This window comes from Tauraco erythrolophus, chromosome 15 (assembly GCF_009769465.1).
Source record: "Tauraco erythrolophus isolate bTauEry1 chromosome 15, bTauEry1.pri, whole genome shotgun sequence".
NCBI classification, from domain to species: Eukaryota; Metazoa; Chordata; class Aves; order Musophagiformes; family Musophagidae; genus Tauraco; species Tauraco erythrolophus.
In genome coordinates, this window is record NC_141479.1 from 8,481,051 (window position 1) to 8,498,116 (window position 17,066).

The 17,066-nt window shown below is 35.6% G+C and overlaps 1 protein-coding gene across 6 annotated transcripts in view; it reads right to left on the bottom strand.

Moving 5' to 3' along the window:
• Positions 1–477: 477 nt before the first annotated feature.
• The window catches only part of PHKB (phosphorylase kinase regulatory subunit beta), an 82,680-nt gene continuing 66,091 nt past the window's right edge, over positions 478–17,066 (bottom strand). For 4 of the 6 annotated variants that reach the window (XM_086620761.1, XM_086620756.1, XM_086620759.1 and 1 more), the window contains 8 exons: positions 15,915–15,972; positions 14,127–14,217; positions 12,600–12,802; positions 9,787–9,921; positions 5,804–5,933; positions 5,281–5,388; positions 3,834–3,977; positions 478–1,466 (listed from right to left, as the gene is read on the bottom strand). In XM_086620761.1, coding sequence (XP_086476887.1) covers positions 1,329–1,466; positions 3,834–3,977; positions 5,281–5,388; positions 5,804–5,933; positions 9,787–9,921; positions 12,600–12,802; positions 14,127–14,217; positions 15,915–15,972 — 1,007 coding nt within the window. In that variant the 3' untranslated portion in view covers positions 478–1,328. Of the gene's footprint in view, positions 1,467–3,824; positions 3,978–5,280; positions 5,389–5,803; positions 5,934–9,786; positions 9,922–12,599; positions 12,803–14,126; positions 14,218–15,047; positions 15,139–15,914; positions 15,973–17,066 lie in introns of all 6 variants that reach the window. The other 2 variants (XM_086620758.1, XM_086620757.1) reach the window with 2 other exon arrangements.

The following is a 17,066-nucleotide window of genomic DNA, read 5'->3' on the forward strand; positions in this document are numbered from 1 at the left end:
TTAGTATCCGCCTCCATTAACAAATTCTTCTACCATTTTGGTTTGAGAGGGATTGATTCTGCTATTTCTGGGGAAGTTCTGCAAATCAAGTACATACTAACCACTGCCTAAGTGTTTTCAAATAAATACTCCCCTTGTGCTCAGATTCACTCCATCACTTTTGCCATTCATTTGCCCTCTATCTCCAGGTAAGTTAAACTACCTTCACTATCTTTAATATTACTATTGATACTTTAATATCAATATGGCAACAATTTATTGACAGTTGAGTTGCAGCTGGTCTCTATTAATTTAATTATCATAATGTCTGAGGATCAGTTCTGAAGTTTCAGTATATTTTGGCTGCTAAAAGAGGTACTTTAATGATCCATTCAAGGCAGTTCCAGTAGCACATTAAAGGTTTCCACCAAAGTCAACAGGAATCTTTGCATGTAACTTAAAGTATTTTTATTGATAGTTTTTTTTACAAGCATTTGCTTTTTATTATTTTCAACAAAATAAAGCATATAGCATACAGTGTTTTCACACATTTAGGAGATAAATAAGTGTATCTTGAATTCTTTAAAGCATCGATAGCTTGTGTAATACAAAGTTTTTTCTTCATTGATGTTAATTTTAAATACAAACTTTTATCTTTTTACCATATGCTTCCCTTGTTAACTTACAGATGTTTAACCAACAATTGGGAAACTGCAGTGGTATTTATTGCTACAGATAAAAAGTTGCTCTATTAGGATGAAACCTGTAGATCAAGTTATCAACTGGTAAATTAAAAAACCAACAACCCTAGATGCATACTGTCAATTGAACTGATACAGAAAAACTTTAAAGAACTAACAACTATTTAACCTTCACCTCCAAATTATGTGTGGAAAATTAAAAAAAAATAATCCAATTTCCATATTTCCACACTGATTGGCATGCACATTAATTACAGTATTTTCTGAATGTAATTTAGGATTTACAATAAACTTGTTTGTAATTATAAATAAATAGAGGTATAAAGACAAAAATCTCATACTGCATTTCTCTTGAAGTAACCAACTATGTTAAATGCATAATTTAAGATCATAACTACAATCCCATTCAACTTACTTAATCAAATATCATAGCACTACGTTCATGTGCTCAGAGTTTCATGCTGCATAGTTGAGAAAGAAAAAAAAAAAAGGTGGCACTTAGTATCTTTAATGGCACTTCTTTCAGCAAAGGATAGTATGCATTTGTATTACTAGCCAGGGTTACTTTTCAAAACAGTATTTTAATATCTGCATGAAAAATACACAGAACACTAAATAAGCAAGAATTCCTATGCTGTGTTTCAAGCTTTAGCTAATGGTGCAAGGATCATCATTGCTTGGTTTCATTTCCCCTTCCAGCAATAAAGTGATCACAGCCTTACTCAAGTAGCTGCATGTTCCCTTTTTTCCAACTGGGTGAGTGTTGTAGAATTCAGTCATGTCATGCTGCAGGAGAGGGCAGAGATGTTTCCGTTAGTGTTGATTTTATGTCAAGCAGCTGAACACAGGTGAACAAGAGGAACATCACAAATATATCAGAAATGCAAATGTGTTTTTCAGACTGCAAAACTAGGGCATAATTCTGCTCGCTTTTCAGAAATCTGCCACATACACTTACCTGAACATGTGGAAAACAGATTACTAAAATGCATTGCATGTATTTCTTTACTGATTTTTCAGTCCTGTACAGGTACTACTTTCTTAGTATTTTTTAAATGTAATAGGTGTCAGAGAACAACTGCTTTCTTAGAACATGCAGCCAGATGATTACTATGTGGTAACTTACTGGGCACCACAGTATGATTGTGAGCCACGTCCTTAGCTGTGTATGTAGAGATACTTACTAAATATTTATTTGGAAGAAAAAAAAAATCTAAAATCCAAGAACCAACCACAGGTAGCACCTGAACTAATTCATTAACCAGTCAGATCAACAAAACAGGTTTCCTTCACTGAACGCCTGTTTTGCACAGTTAATGATGTTAAAACATCTGCTTATTCTCAAATTATATATTGGCTGCTATAATAAAGGTTCAATGCGTTAATTCAGGAAATCGGTCACTTTTATTAAAGCACGGGCAGGGATTGTGTGGTGAAAATATTAGACTTCGGTAGTTTTAGGGTGTGTTTGAAATTACTGAAGTCAATACTTTTGACGTTTATTACATGTTAACAGGGAATTAACAAAGTTCAAAATATTTGCAAGTCAGTTTAATGGAATAGTATAGTTCAGACTTCTTAGGAGTTCTTTTAGCAGTGTTTGTTAGGAAAACTTGAGACAGAATATCATCAGAACAATCCTAAATAGGCTATGGTTAACTGCCAGCAGGCATATACCTGGGAATAAGGGAGAGTCAGGTTCCAGAAAATTTTAATATAAGGAGCTGGAATTTCCAACAATTACAATCTTAAAGATACCATTCACAACTATAAATTGGGGTTTATTTTCTAAGAGACAACAAGGCATCATTCTAAGTAGATCTGGGCTTGGAAAAAATCCATCACTTTAATGGAGGCTAGGACACCGCCAGTAAAAATTGGGTTTTGCATGGGATTTTTCTTTGTTTATAGCCATTCAAGATTTCCAGCTTGTCGCAGAAATCGGTACCATATTCAAGATACTGTGGAGAGCTGGCACTTAAAAGCCATTAGTGTGGGTGGTAAGTCTGACTTTGCTACGGCTGCAACCACCCAGTCATCACCCTCCAAAATGGGCAGGCCAAAATAACCATAATTTCAAGAAAATTGTGTCCTTTCAAAAACAAAGGTATGGGGCAATGTGATATGTTGTCAAGGCTGGATATCTGGCTTGCTTTCAAATCTTACTACACAAAAGTAGTGGCAAAAAAGTGAACCTTGAAACTTTTGAAAGGATTCTCAAGGAGCACATTCTTCCTCATCTTTTAAAGGAGCTAAATTCAGCAACAGGAAGTGCTGTTGCATATCAATGTTATGAATGAATAGATTATTCAGTGCTAGCACAGATATTTTCTAATATATTGTGCACCATAAAATATCAGATGGAGCAAGGAAGATCATCCTCGGTAGCACAGCGACGTGTCCCACTCCTTTACTCATATTTCCTACTTCAACCAGTTCAATGAACCTGGCTTTATTATGGAATTTCAGAGCTTTGAGGTGCCAAAACTTGTAGGGAGGATATGTAGAGGTCTTTAAAGCATAAAACTTAAAAACCTAGTGAAGCAAATCTTAAAAGCTACTTAATGATCAAGTTTCATTTATTTGGATTTTAAGCCTTAGAGATTAAAAGCTTGTTAGGTCATGAATGCAACTCTGGCACAAAAATCAGTAGCTAAACACAGTTTTGTGTTTCAAGTTCTTACATTAGTATTGCCAATATGAGTTCTTTGGTTACTAATTTTTCTTTCTATCTGTGTACATAAGATCCTAACTTCATGTTTCCTTGCTGAGATTTAGTTTTTTCTTTTTTTGTTATTCTTAACTCCTCTCTGTTCTAGTGTCCCCTCCCAGTTAAGTGTTTCCCCTTTAATGAGTATTATAACTATTTCAGCTTTACCCAGACTCTCATTTTAGAGCTATGTAACACTGTGACTGTGTCCTCCTTACCATACCAGTTTGAATTCACAATTCAGTAATAACAATTCAGCATCTTTTATCTCTGGCTATAGGCTCTTTGCAGACTTATGCAGCACTTGAGTATATTAATTTCTTATTTGTGTTCCATTCTGAACTCCTTTCAATTGATTTTTATTCTGAACCACACAAAATTAACATTTATAACTAACTTCAGTAAGAATGGTAAATTCTGTAAGATGGTAATACTTTACTCACTTGTTTTTCAGATCCCTTTTGAGGACTGCTGTGATCTTTCTGAAAGTCATGAAATGCTTCTTGCACCACTTTGTCCAAGTCCACTTTGTCCTGGAACTCTAGCTCAGGATTTCTCTCCAAAATAACAGATATAACCATCAACAACTAGAAGGCAGAAAAAGACTGTAAGACTTCAAATTTGATTTTCTTTGAATTCAGGTTACATAAAAGCACTGTTAATAATTGCATATGCCTCTTTCAAGCAGGAAGCCATTTAATAATGGCAGAGGTAATAGTGCACAGATAATAGAAATCTGTCTTTGATAAAAGAATCACTGAAAAAGCAGGCTTTTATGAAAGGTTACAATTTCTGGTGACTACCTAGTTAAGGGCACTGTGTAAATGATTGACATGAACATCTAACTTTGGTGGGAGCCAGGGAGGTAATTTTCCAGCTTATTTAGTTCACTGTGTGGCTGCACAAATGGTGCACAGAGAGGGTGAAAAGTAGCGAACGCTGAACCTCAGTATTGGATGTTTTAAGGCATAATCACTTAAGGTATAATCGTACTATGACAGACTTGATAAAACACAAAGTCAATACACCAATAAAAAGTCTTGGTTCAAGAGAATTTACATTCCTTATACCTGAACGAGGTCTAAAATAGGAAGGTGAACATGATGAGTGAGCTGTCATAATAACTACAAGTGGGCAGTAGAGTCTATATTGGACATCTTGGGTTTTGATAATTGTGTTGTCATTTAGCAAAAATTGGGGATGTTCCAGCAAGCAGCATGACCATTAGTTGTTAGCCAGAATTGAGATGGATTTGATTTTACTGTGCAGGAATACTCACAAGCACTGGAGGCATATACTTGGGAACAATTAACACTGCTGACAGCACAGATGTCAGTTACCAAGGGTACAGATGCTCTTGATCTGATCAAAAAGTATACATTATATGCAGTGGTGGGGAAGGACTGGGAACAGCCTCTTGCTTTACTCTTAGGTATGGGGACATAAATGGAAATCAGTTGAATCAGTAGCATAAAGCAACTTTCTGGACAGCCTCAGCAAAATGGGAAAGAAGAATCTATTGCAGGGCAAACTGGTATTTTAGAGCAGTTTTTTCCTAGAGAATTATTAGGAAAAGGCACGGGCTAGGGACTTAAAGGAAAGGTACTTTGGAATGATTATTAGTTTTCACCTCCTGTGACCTAATTGTACTGGCACTGTCATTAATATTTATCTGTTTGCTAAAGGGGAAGAACATCAAGAACTTTGTGTATTCTGAACATGTTAACAGCAACCTGTTCAATCATTCAAAACCTATGGAGAAGTCACTGAAGCAAGTGTTTATATTTAAAATGCTATTTCTTCAAACATTGAGCCTCGGTTACTTTTGTTCTTTTAAGCTGTAACATACTTATGTACATTATAAAATTTAATTCATTGTAGACCACAGACCTCTACAATAATTTGCCTGTATTGCGGCTGGTCGATATTTTGCAGCATATCTTCAACGAGAAGGGAAAAATTCATTTCATACATCGTCATATCCGACAAGGTTGGTTGCTGAAAAACAAATAATACTTTTACTCAAAGACTATTTGCATTAAATCAAAACCACCCCCAGGCAGAGCCTATTTGCTGTTGAATAAATAATGCTCAACTAAGAAATACGATCACAGTAGGATCAAAAAGGAAGCGGATTTCAGAGTCCATGGCTTGGAAAGGGTCTTGTAGACTTATGCTTTTATAAATGTATTTTAACAGAAATAACTGACTTCCATTCTATTCTGATTGTATTTTACTCAGAACGAAAAAGAAAACTTGAAAATACTTTTTTTTTTTTAAAAAAAAAAAGGCCTAACAGGAACAAACTACCTTAAGTAATAAATTATGGCATAAACCAGACATTAACAGTAAAATAATTCACCATTAATAGTAAGGTAAAGCAGAAATAACTGAGCATCTCTGCTGGTTTTACCTGTGGTAAAAACTTCCCTGCCACTATTAAGCCATTAGGGGTTCTCTCCAAGATCTGCCACACCCGATCATAGAATCCAGGAGGAGTTCGATTGAGAGAACCATCTATCTGTCTTCTGTTTAGCCAGTCTCTGTGGACAAATAAAATGGAGAACTTGAAGTAAAAAACTGTTACAGATGCAGAACCAAGCCATGTTCTGTGGTGCAAGCCAGTAAGGTAAGCAATGACATCAAACACCTATTAATGATGCACATGCAGTATATGTTGTGCTTTCTGGTAAGTTGAGCTCTTAAGCAAACAAAATCAAGATGCTCAGGATATAGAGGTTAGTATGGTATTATTTTGTGCTTGTTTGTGCTTTATGTAACTGGAGTAGAAGAGTTAACTGTGAAATCCATCCAGTGCAGTACAGTAAGAGTAGAAGGCTGAATTTGTCATGTCTAATAAACTAAAACATACATAAAACAGAAGTCACTGTGTGGTACGTATGACAGCCAAATTTGTGCACACTGAAAAAAAAAGTATTAGCTATAATATTAAAATTTGGTTTTTCATACTACAACAGGCAAATCAATTAATTATATAAATACAGCTCAATGAAATTCTGCACCTATAAAATAAAAAATATAATAGATAATGGATTAGAAACACCTATCATTTTAATTTAAATACCAGGTTAGAAAAATGCATTTCAGCAGGATTGCTGAAGGTAGGTTTTTTTAATGATGGTGTATAGAAAAACAACTGGCCTGTAAATTTAGAAGATTCGACAGAATGGTTTTGTTAAACTAAAGCTTTGAACAAACTGAGTTACATTCTCCAAAAGTTACAATTTTTTTTTTTTTTTTTTTTTAACTTACAACCATGAAGTCTGGAATTTTCATACTCATTTTCATATTTTTCCTTCTTAGTATTGCTACAGCAATGGGGCTTTAGCCAAAACATTTGAGACACCAGCAGTGGAACTTAAAGAAGTAGCAGCCATTGGTATGATGTTAACTGGTGGATTCACAGTACAGAATTCCATTTTGTGTAGCAGTACTGCATATATTTGACAGAAGAGTTTTCCTAAAAGTTACTGTCCTTGGTTTTTAAATTTTCAGTACAAAATCTATTTTTATATGATAAGATAGTAGTGAGAGCTCCCCAAGGAAGCAAAGCTCTGATGAAAAGCAACCGATACTTTTGTGTCGTAGTTTAATATTCCTGCCAAAGGATTTTTTAAAAAAAGTTCCATGTCTTTTCAGGTAACAAACAGCTCTTTTATAACCTTAATAAGAGGGAACAAGTACTTCAGGAAAGCACCTCTTTCAAGAAAGTTAGAAAGCTTCTACCCCTATATATTTGGTATTTGCAGCAAAGGAATCAACATAGTATTACACATGATTTACTACTGTGCATTTGTTTGGGTTTTTTTAGGAAAACTACATCTAAATTACTTCTTGATAACATGGCTTTCTACATTTCAAAGACCTAGTTCTGGTAGGCTGTTTGAAAAGAGGGGCTGGGAGGAAGGGAAATGCCCTGGTCAACTTTAACATTGTATTGCAGAACTTCGGTAGCATAGCTCAAATGAAATTCAGCACTACATATATATTTAGGTTTTTAGTTTTCCCTCTGTTTGTACTGCTAGATTAACTTGATATATTCAGAATAAAATTACTTGTCAGTAAAATTACTTGTTTATGCAGATGCCACTGTGTCTGATGAAATAACAAAAAGATCTTACATTGAAAAACGTTAATCTTAAATACTGGAGAAACAGTGAAAATTCTTTCTGAGATCTAACCAGAAGAGAGAACTCTAATTCGGACAACTCCATGTGCGTTCTTACACTTAATTCTTAAGTTTCTTAGTGTAGCTTCCAACTAGAGTAGAAGACCAAGGCTTTAAAGCATTTGTGATACAATAGCTGTAACTGACCTACTATTGACTTCTAATTACATTGCCACTGCTGGGATCAAGCCAATATGCAGTGTTTTTTTCCTAGATAACTGTACTGGATTAACATGACAGATTAAGAAAAAATGTCTCATAAATCACATCTCAATAAAACATTTAACTGCTAAAAACTTGTGCCTGCTATGACAGTTCCATCTCATTCTCTGCACAGCTCTGTCCTTGGACTAGGACAAGAACACATAAACCCAAATAGACAAGTTGTGATAGATAGAAAAGGTTGTTTTTTTAATACAAAGAAAGAAGCATTTGAAGATGTCAAAAATATTCTGATCTATCTAAATCACTATGGTAAGGAAGAAAGTCCTGTAAACTGTATGAGCAAAATGAGTTTTGTAACTGTTTGGACCATTAAAAGAACAATGCTCCATTTTAAAAAGGCTACTCACAATCTTGTAACCTACATAAATAGGTCAGAAAGAGTATCTGTGGAAGTCTGCACTCTGCTGGTGATATATATATTAAAAAACACGTTTATCTATATGGTATCATATAATGGAGCCCAATGTAAGAGGTAGGAAGATTGCAAAAATTTTACCCTCCATGAAAACCTGGAGAGAGGTTAGCTGTGCAGAGACTGGTAGGGAGGTAAATAAACCACTAGCCTTTCATGTATGGCAAATTAATGGGCAATGATGCATGGTATCACAGTAGCAGAGATTTTTTTCTAAAAATCAGAACAGTAGGAAAAACTGTCACAGAAAGAACATGGAAGGAGATGGTGTTCTGCATCTTCTGGAAGGAAGAGAACTTTTAAAAACAAGTCACTAATAGGTAAGGAAAAATGAGCTAGTAATACTGTACAGGAAGAAGTTAAAGAGAGGAAGTTCTGAAGGATATACTGGCTAGCTTTGTTACTTGGATAATGCCCAAAAAAAGAATCTTCATCCTCAGAAAATCAACCAGAGTGCTCTTTGCTGACCCAGCTATCGTACATTGAAGGCACTGTGACAACTCAGGTAAGATCTTTTAATGAAGGATGGCGCTTGTTTCCTAAGTAGCATAATATTTAATGAAAAATGCTGCAAAGAGAAACGTAGGGTTGTTCTGCTAAGGTTTTAGAGGAATAATGGCAACGTCAACATGAGCAGAGACAGCAACTAAACAGCAAGCAGTAATAACCACAACCAAGACTCTGAAAAGCATGTGGGAGATGCAGAGTACATAGTTAGTTGGACTGAGAGATTCTACATCACACAAATTAGGTAAGAGAGAGCAGACACTGATTTAAGAATCTTGTTTCTCAGGCGTTATAGATTGGGGAAAAAAACAGAATGTGTTTTGAATTAAGCAGGAACGGAAGTAGTGTGATGTGTGGTATACTTCCTCTTTGTTGAGAGACAAGGCCATCATCCATTCAGTCAAGGACTATGGATATTACCAGCAGTATTATGTGCCAAAGTTTAATCTAATGTAACTAGAAGTAAAACCTACAGGAGGATTTTTGACTTTACTCTTATCTAAATAGATAAGTGGAAATACTGTAATTTTAACTTTTGTCTTGCACACTTTCTATCACAATGAATGCTCTTTTTGGCAGCTAGTTACAACTTGGGGAAAAGATTACAGGTTTCAGGCAGCACTGCTATCTCTTGAGACTTCTAGAGAACATGTGTTCTTAATTCATATAAGAAGCTAGAAGAAAGAGGACACTGAACAGCAGACAAACTGTTCCTTACAAGTTACTGAAGTAGATGGCATTGAGTAATTTTTGGCTCCTTTCCCCACATGGAAGAATTAATGCTTCACATGACTGCCAAAGTATAGAGACTACTACTATAAAGTCAGACTTCCACAAGGATAATGCTGAAAGGGAAGCTATAATATAAAAGAAACAATGGTAGAACCTAGACACAGGTGAAAGAATGAAAAAGTGGATTTTTGCTATCTTTCCTTAAGTGTATTACTGATTGCTGATGCCTGCTGATTTCAGATGTATACAAAGTAGTCCAGAAATGGAAATTACTTGAACAACCCACTATTATGAATGAAAACAGGTGCCACAAGCCCACACGTCTCATTACCTCCCCTGCTGCTGTGGCTGAAGAATATCCAGCAGAAGCTGCTTCACTTCACTAGGGGACATCTGGTATAAGTCCTTGGCTGGCATATCCCCAGCACGGATTTTCAATTCATACTTCATAGCATGGATAATCCATCTGAAATAAAGGAAGGAATACATTTATTAATTGAATACAAAGTTTCTAAAGATGAAAAATTAGTTTAATGAAATAGGTCATAACAATTCCACATCATCCTGCTATTTGGCTGTCAGGACATGCATAAAATATCAAACAAATACTCAACTACTCTTACTGTATTGTGGAATTTGCTCAGATTTTGTGGTTTTTTTTCAATATGATACAAACTGAAAAGAATTTTAAGAAATGGGTGAAGGGAAGATGTATTTCATCAAATATATCTTCCCTTTTTCATAGGGAAGGTATATTTGACCACATATTTCCCTACATCCCATGCTCAAGAAGACAAACATTTACCTGCCTTTTGATGTCAAAACTCCTACTCAAAATTATGCTCTCATAGTATATGCATTTTGCTGATGAGTTTTCAAAAAAACCAAAAAATTAAATGATGTTACATTTTAAAAGGCTTCAGGGCTTATTTATAGTTTTAGCCTTTGAAATTCCTTTTTGCAGTCCATCATGTGTGTCTTTCTTTTGCTACTCCCTTTTGAAAAGACTTGATTAAATAAAAATATGGCAACAGTAAAGATTTTTCAGCCTGAGGTATCAGAGAGGCAGAACTTTGCAAAGTATTCAAGGAAAATGCTGAATTCTGTTCTGCACATTATATAAAAACAGTGCTACAGCCTCTAATATAATATCAAAGATGAAATAATGTATAGATACATCTGAAGCAGGATAACTGAGTGTCTTACCTCTACCTTGCTTCAGTTCAAGTAGGTACTACTATCAAAAGGGAAAAGAAACTTAAGAACTTAACTAGTTTTTCTTCAAATAGTCTATCATATAACACCTGATCAAGCTGAAGAGCCTTACTAAGAGAGTTACCACATTCCACAGGCATTTAATTATTTAGCCTACAAGGTACAGAATGTTTGTAAGTCAAGTCACAATCTTTTCTGAAGGATTCCTGGTAACTACACAGAATTCTGAGATGTCAGGCCAACTGATTCAACATTGCTTTAAATTTGAGGTTTCTAGGATCATTCATTGAAGGTGCAAGATGCAGGAGAATATTAGGCAACACAGACATCTTACATTATCCAGAACACACTACTTTTATTTATTTTAGTGGGTGACTAGTGTCCTCCTCTTGTTACTAAGAATAACAAACACAGGTGCCTTAGGCATTTGTTCTTTTTTCACTAATGACTCACATGTATCTGTCATGTGCAAGTCATTCACTGGTATTTTCTTTTGGTAGTGGCCATAAAAACATAGCAAAGTCAAGACCAGACCTCCTACTGAACTCTTCACTGATAAGAGGTGCGTAGAAGTCAGTCAGATGAAAGTTTTTACAGTAATAGGGCTGTCAGTAACTTGATCTATTTCAACATGAAACCCTGAAAACAAATCAGTAACAAGACACTAAATCAAATCATTATCAAACTGGAATGATATTCCTGCAAGAAGGTTAATTTTGCTCACTGGAGTGAGTGATAACACCAAAATAAAGGAAATTGAATCTCTTGCATTAACCTTGGAAGAAAGAAAAAAAACAAATTGCAAAAAAGATTAGCTACAGAGAATGAGGAAGGGGAGGAAAGAGGAGTAACATGGATCTATAGAGGGTACAGAAAAGGTATTTAAGTGCAAAATGATAGATGTACTTGCAGTTAAATGTAATACAGGTGATCTGAAAGGTTTGTTTTTGTGATGACAGGAATGTACTGCTCAAGTGGAATCACGAATCTTGTGTGCTAGGAAAAAAGACTGCTGGTGTCTACCTCCAGTGATGAAATGCTGCATTTTCTCTATGAAAAAAATATGGCAGATGGAACACAAGTTCTAATCTTAAAGCATGCTCACTAATTCTGTAAATCTCAGTCAGTAGCACCTGGCCTCTTCAAAGAAATGCTCATTCAAATGCATCTGTCTCTTCCTAGATGTGAAAAAATAAGATCTGTAGATAGCAAAGTAGATGCAAATACTACGGAATATGATAACACTCCAGCACAGACTATCTGTAGGTCACCTTCTCAAAGAACTAAATAGAACAATCCGGCAGGCAAATGATGTTTTAAACTTGATTCAGATTTGTGGTTCCTAAGCTAGGTATAGCTTAGCCTAATCTAGTTAGGATAGAATTGGACAACCATGTAGCTGATGAACGGGGTTTTTTTTGTGAGTGTGCACGCGCGTGTGATAAAAACATGTCTGTATACAGAGGCTGCCTTGCTGCCCATGCACAGAGCAAACTGTGAGCAGACCTTTTATGCACTCTGCAGCTGGAAACTCTGGCACACTTGCCACTGCTCATTTCCTGTACAGAATGCACCTAACCCCACCACGCTGTTTCTGATTTTAAAGCCCCCCCTAACATGACAGGGATCAAGCTTTGAAAAATCCTGTAGTTCACTGTATTAGCTGTAGGAAAGCTTCAAATGGGCTATTACAAAGACTGCTTCTCCTCCATGTTATGCTGTTGATTGGCAAATTTGAGATTAGTTGTGTACCCAGTTTTGGCAGACTAATTTAAAGCGGGCTTCTTAGAAATGTAAAATTGAAGTATACAAGTTTTGCTGCATCATCTATGTATAAACCATTTTTACAATGTAGCAACAATCTCTATTGAAGTATATATGTTCCTGTGCAATACTAGTAGTAAGAACAACAATAGATAATTTACTGACCCAATCCGTATCTTCAGCATGCCACTGAAAAGTTCAGGTGAATTTGAGATGATCCAGCCAATATGTATGACAAGTTCCTGCTGAACTACGGCTTCTCTTTCATCTTGTAAATGACATTTTTCATAGATAATATTCTTAATCACTCCTGGGGATAAGGGATTAGAAATAACAACTTCTTCCTGGCCAAAAGCTCCAAGTGTCACCTATGGTATATTGAAAACAATTCAGAAGATATGGACAGGAATAAAAGCACCATAGAAGTAATTCAGAAATTAAACTTCATGAACTCTGCTTTTCTTGTTAAAATTTCACAATACAAAAATAACTTAATGTCAGTGAGTGATGCTTGTTAATACTGTTAGTTAGATGCTATTAAAATAACAAAATTCACTAAAGACCACAGTAAATGTAGAATATGTTTTTCCAAATTAAAATAAAAGTACAAGACCACTGCTTTGGTTTCCATACTGGCTGTATAATCGTGACTGTACATTAGGTTTAGGTAGTCTTTCGTTTCCAACATTTCAGCTGTGGAGCTCGCTTAAAAATCAGAATAAAATTAATAGTTTTTGCTTTCTTATTTTTAATAGCATCCTAAAAGTTACAGACTTCAGTTTAAGAAAATATGTTGCTGGTACTGGATTGTTTAACCATGAGGAGTGACTTTTGTTAAAATTCTGATTTGCTTTTAATCTACTGTCAGTAAAATGCTACTTTTTCACCCATAATAAGGATCATTATTACAAGGGGATCAATGAAGGAGGCAAGTTGGGTTAAAGAGCTAAGAATAAGCAGCTGCGTATCATGCTGCATGCAGGTGCAGCTTCCTCTACAGCTATGTAGCACCAGAAGCACATATCTACACCTCAGTCTGGAGAGAGACAAAGACAAATCTGTCATAATAGCATTGCGTACAGGTCAGTATACACTATACATATTTTAATACAAAAATATGTAATATGCAATTACTGTTACTTGGAAACAGCTCTTCATGAACTTCATTTTATTTTTTTTTCCTCCCAGCACAATAAAGTCCTCCTCACAAAAGGAGGAAACACTTAATGATTAAGCTTTGAAACAGAAAACTAAAATCCCGAAAGACTTTTTTGCTCAACTGCCAGCCATCTGTCGTCTTATGCTCAATTACAGAGTGGCTACATCTTCATTAAGTAAGTCTTAAAAGAAGCTTCATTACTTGACTCCATCTACTTCTGTGAAATAAGAGGGCATAAATATATAAAAAAATCTATGGAGTTACAGAAGTCATGCCTCTTCCCTTATCTAGACACTGAACTGTCTTTTCAGTATTAAGTATGTCATTAAATAAAATGTAAATTTATTAGCCCATAGCACATGCAAGTATTAAATGTATCTTTATTTTCTCTGGATTTTTCTTCTTCAGTAAGGATTTTTTAAGCCACTGGGTCCTTCTAAAAGAAGCATCAGAGGCCTTCAGAATTAAAAAGCCCAGTTGTTTAGTTTCTCTGTTATCATTCCTTAATACATTTCTGAGGAGGAAAGACTTACCTGCTTGCCCTGAACTAAAACATTAGTAATAGATGGTGCAAGGCTGTCCACTAGTTTACCTAAAAGGCTTGCTGCGAAGCGCACAACAGACCTGAGGGCAGAAAACAGAGCAATCCCACTACATATCAAAAGCTAGTTTAATGAATTCATATGTCAGTTTGAAGTCTGCCACAGCGGAGATCTCAAAACTAACTCAGTAAATACATACATTTTTTTATAAGGCAGAATTTGGATCAGGTTTTATGTAATCTTCTATGGATTTTCATTTTTTAGTCTAGATATAGGTTAATAGATCAAAAATAAATTTAGTTAGAACTCATTAAACTACCAGCTCCGTAAAAAGCTTGTCATTCTTTTCTCAGCATCATCTTGAAAACGGTAAGGAAAGACATGCCAGCTTCTCTTTTGTGACATTTTCATCATTTTGCAAGATAACCTTGGTAATTTTTTAGTCCATTTAAGGAGGAGATAGTGCAACATGTAACACCAAGGCTTTGGTTTTTTTTCCATCCTGAGGTAGTATTTCACATGCGTAGCATGGAGAGACTTGTGTGAACAGCTAGCTGTAACTTCCAAGAAGAAAAACGTTTCTTCATGTATCCAGTTGGTGGTTAAAGATACAAATACTTTTAATAATAATTTCTTGACAAAATACAAACCTAATAGACCTGTATTTGAGCTTTTCTAGCACAGGCTTTGAGGCAGAATCATTTATCCACAGAGATAGTGAACGAGTTGTAATATCCTATAGTGTTAGTAAAACATTAAAACAGTTCATGGGGATTCCTGTGAAAACTGCTACACGCTTCTTAAGATCAAGAGCAAAGCATTTCAAAAATGCATTAGCTGATACTATCAAAATGCAAATAAGCAAAAAAAAAAATCTCACGGAGCTCTATTTCAGACTTCTGGGCACTTTACCTGTTTCCTATGTACCAGTAAAGTAGTAATATGTGGGGCTATAGAAGAAGAAAATTTCTGTGCAAATGCAGCACTGTAGCGCAACACCAGCCTATATGTATGTCACATGGCAATCATGGAAGAGAAATGAAAAACAGTTTATATATTTTGTTTCTAAAAATACTTTTGATTTTTACGTTTTTTTACGTTGTTATTATTGGCAAAGGCCCATTTAACTGTGTGAACAGACTAAAATGAAAAATTTAAAGCAGTTTTTGTATTTACAGACTCATCTGCTAGGAACAGTTACAGAGTGAGAGAACAGAATTCAGGACAAGCTAACTCATTTCTTTGATAAAAAGAAATGAAATTTCTACTGAGCTTCAGGGCAAAGAAATTAATAAACAACATCTAATATCAACCTAGTTGCTGAAACCTTTTAAAGTTATTGTGACAAAGGCTCAAAGCAAATTATTTCAGGGCAATAAACAAACTGTGTAAGTGTATCAACTTAACTGATTTATATTTGATCACCAGCCTTGCTACAGAAAGCTATTAATAATATTTTATCATGCCCTGTAAGAAAGAAGAATATTAGTATTCTTTTCTTATGATTTGAATTCAATGAGAACTGTACATTGGCAATAGCAATCACAGCAAAACCAGCATTATTACTCTTTTATTTTAAAAATACTTAATTTTTTTAAAGCATTATAGACCAGATCTTCAGCTGGAATGAACCAATACAATTTTGTCAGTAAAGCTGTCCTTTCCCCCTGCCCTCCCTCCCCCTTTAAGTGCGTAAGGATCCAGCTTTATTCTCTATAAACACATTAGGAAAAAAAAAATTGATTTAAACCAAAAGGAATGTGATGTATGTATACAAACCAGAGCTTTTTGCTGCCAGCTCGTCTATAGATTCTTTCAATATGCTCAGCAACAGTACCTAAATGCATTTAAAAAAAAACCAAAACACAAGCAAAAAGATGCACAGGTTTTCATTTAATAGTAACAAGGTAAATTTTATTAGATCAGTTAATTCTGAAACAGCTTTAGTAAAGCACTTACCTGTTGTGCTTAACATCTAAAATTTAGATGCAGTCCAGTGACCTATCATCCGGTTGTATGTTATGCAAGAAGCCAAACCAGATTCCAGCTAAATTTTCTGCTCATGATATAAAGAGACCTATTATATCACCTATTCTTGTAACATATTAGGGAAAATTAGTCTATGTACAGATTTGGCACATCCCTATCGTAACGTACATCCTCAAACTGCAGATTATGTTTTGGATATGGGATGTAGGTACTCTCTCCACTGTCTTGCCTCTTTGTTGAGCTAAACCTACCGGAAGCAACAGGGAAGTCTTGTACCTGGCAGTGTAGTTACTGAAGTGATGTTACGTTTGTAACAGCTGATATCCAAGCCAGGAGTTGTTTTCAACTTTGTATATGAACAATAGATCACCAGCTTAATGCTGTCGGACACGAGTTTCATTTCACAGGAAGGCAGGAGAGTGTGAAAGAGAATCTTTCACCACTTTGCGGCTCTGCCCTGAATAACGGCAAAAAGGCGCCCACAGAGACAGGTACCTAAGTGCCCGTGTGAGCTGTTGGCAATCAGGTGCATTACAGCACCGCGCTTGTGGCGCTCATTGTCACTGCTGCAAAGTACAACAGGGGACACTGGACAGATATATAAGGCATTATATTACTGATTCACTACTCTGATTTTCTGTGTGCCAAAACTATTTTGTCAAGTGTTACGTATTTTAGTTGCATCATGCTGTGCAGACATGACCTAAAAAGAGGGGGCGGGAAACAGAAAGAGTACTGCTTCTGAGTCAAAGTAGGTAGTCCAGGATTCAGAGAAGGCGTGAAGTACATAAATTACATTAACCAGAACAACAGATACCACTCCTTTGACAACCCACAGTTGATGATAGTCCATCAACTGATATCTCTCCAGATGTGTAGGAGTAAAGTGGGGACCACTATGTTAAAGGGGTGACAAAGATTCCATTATTTAGACTTCTTTTA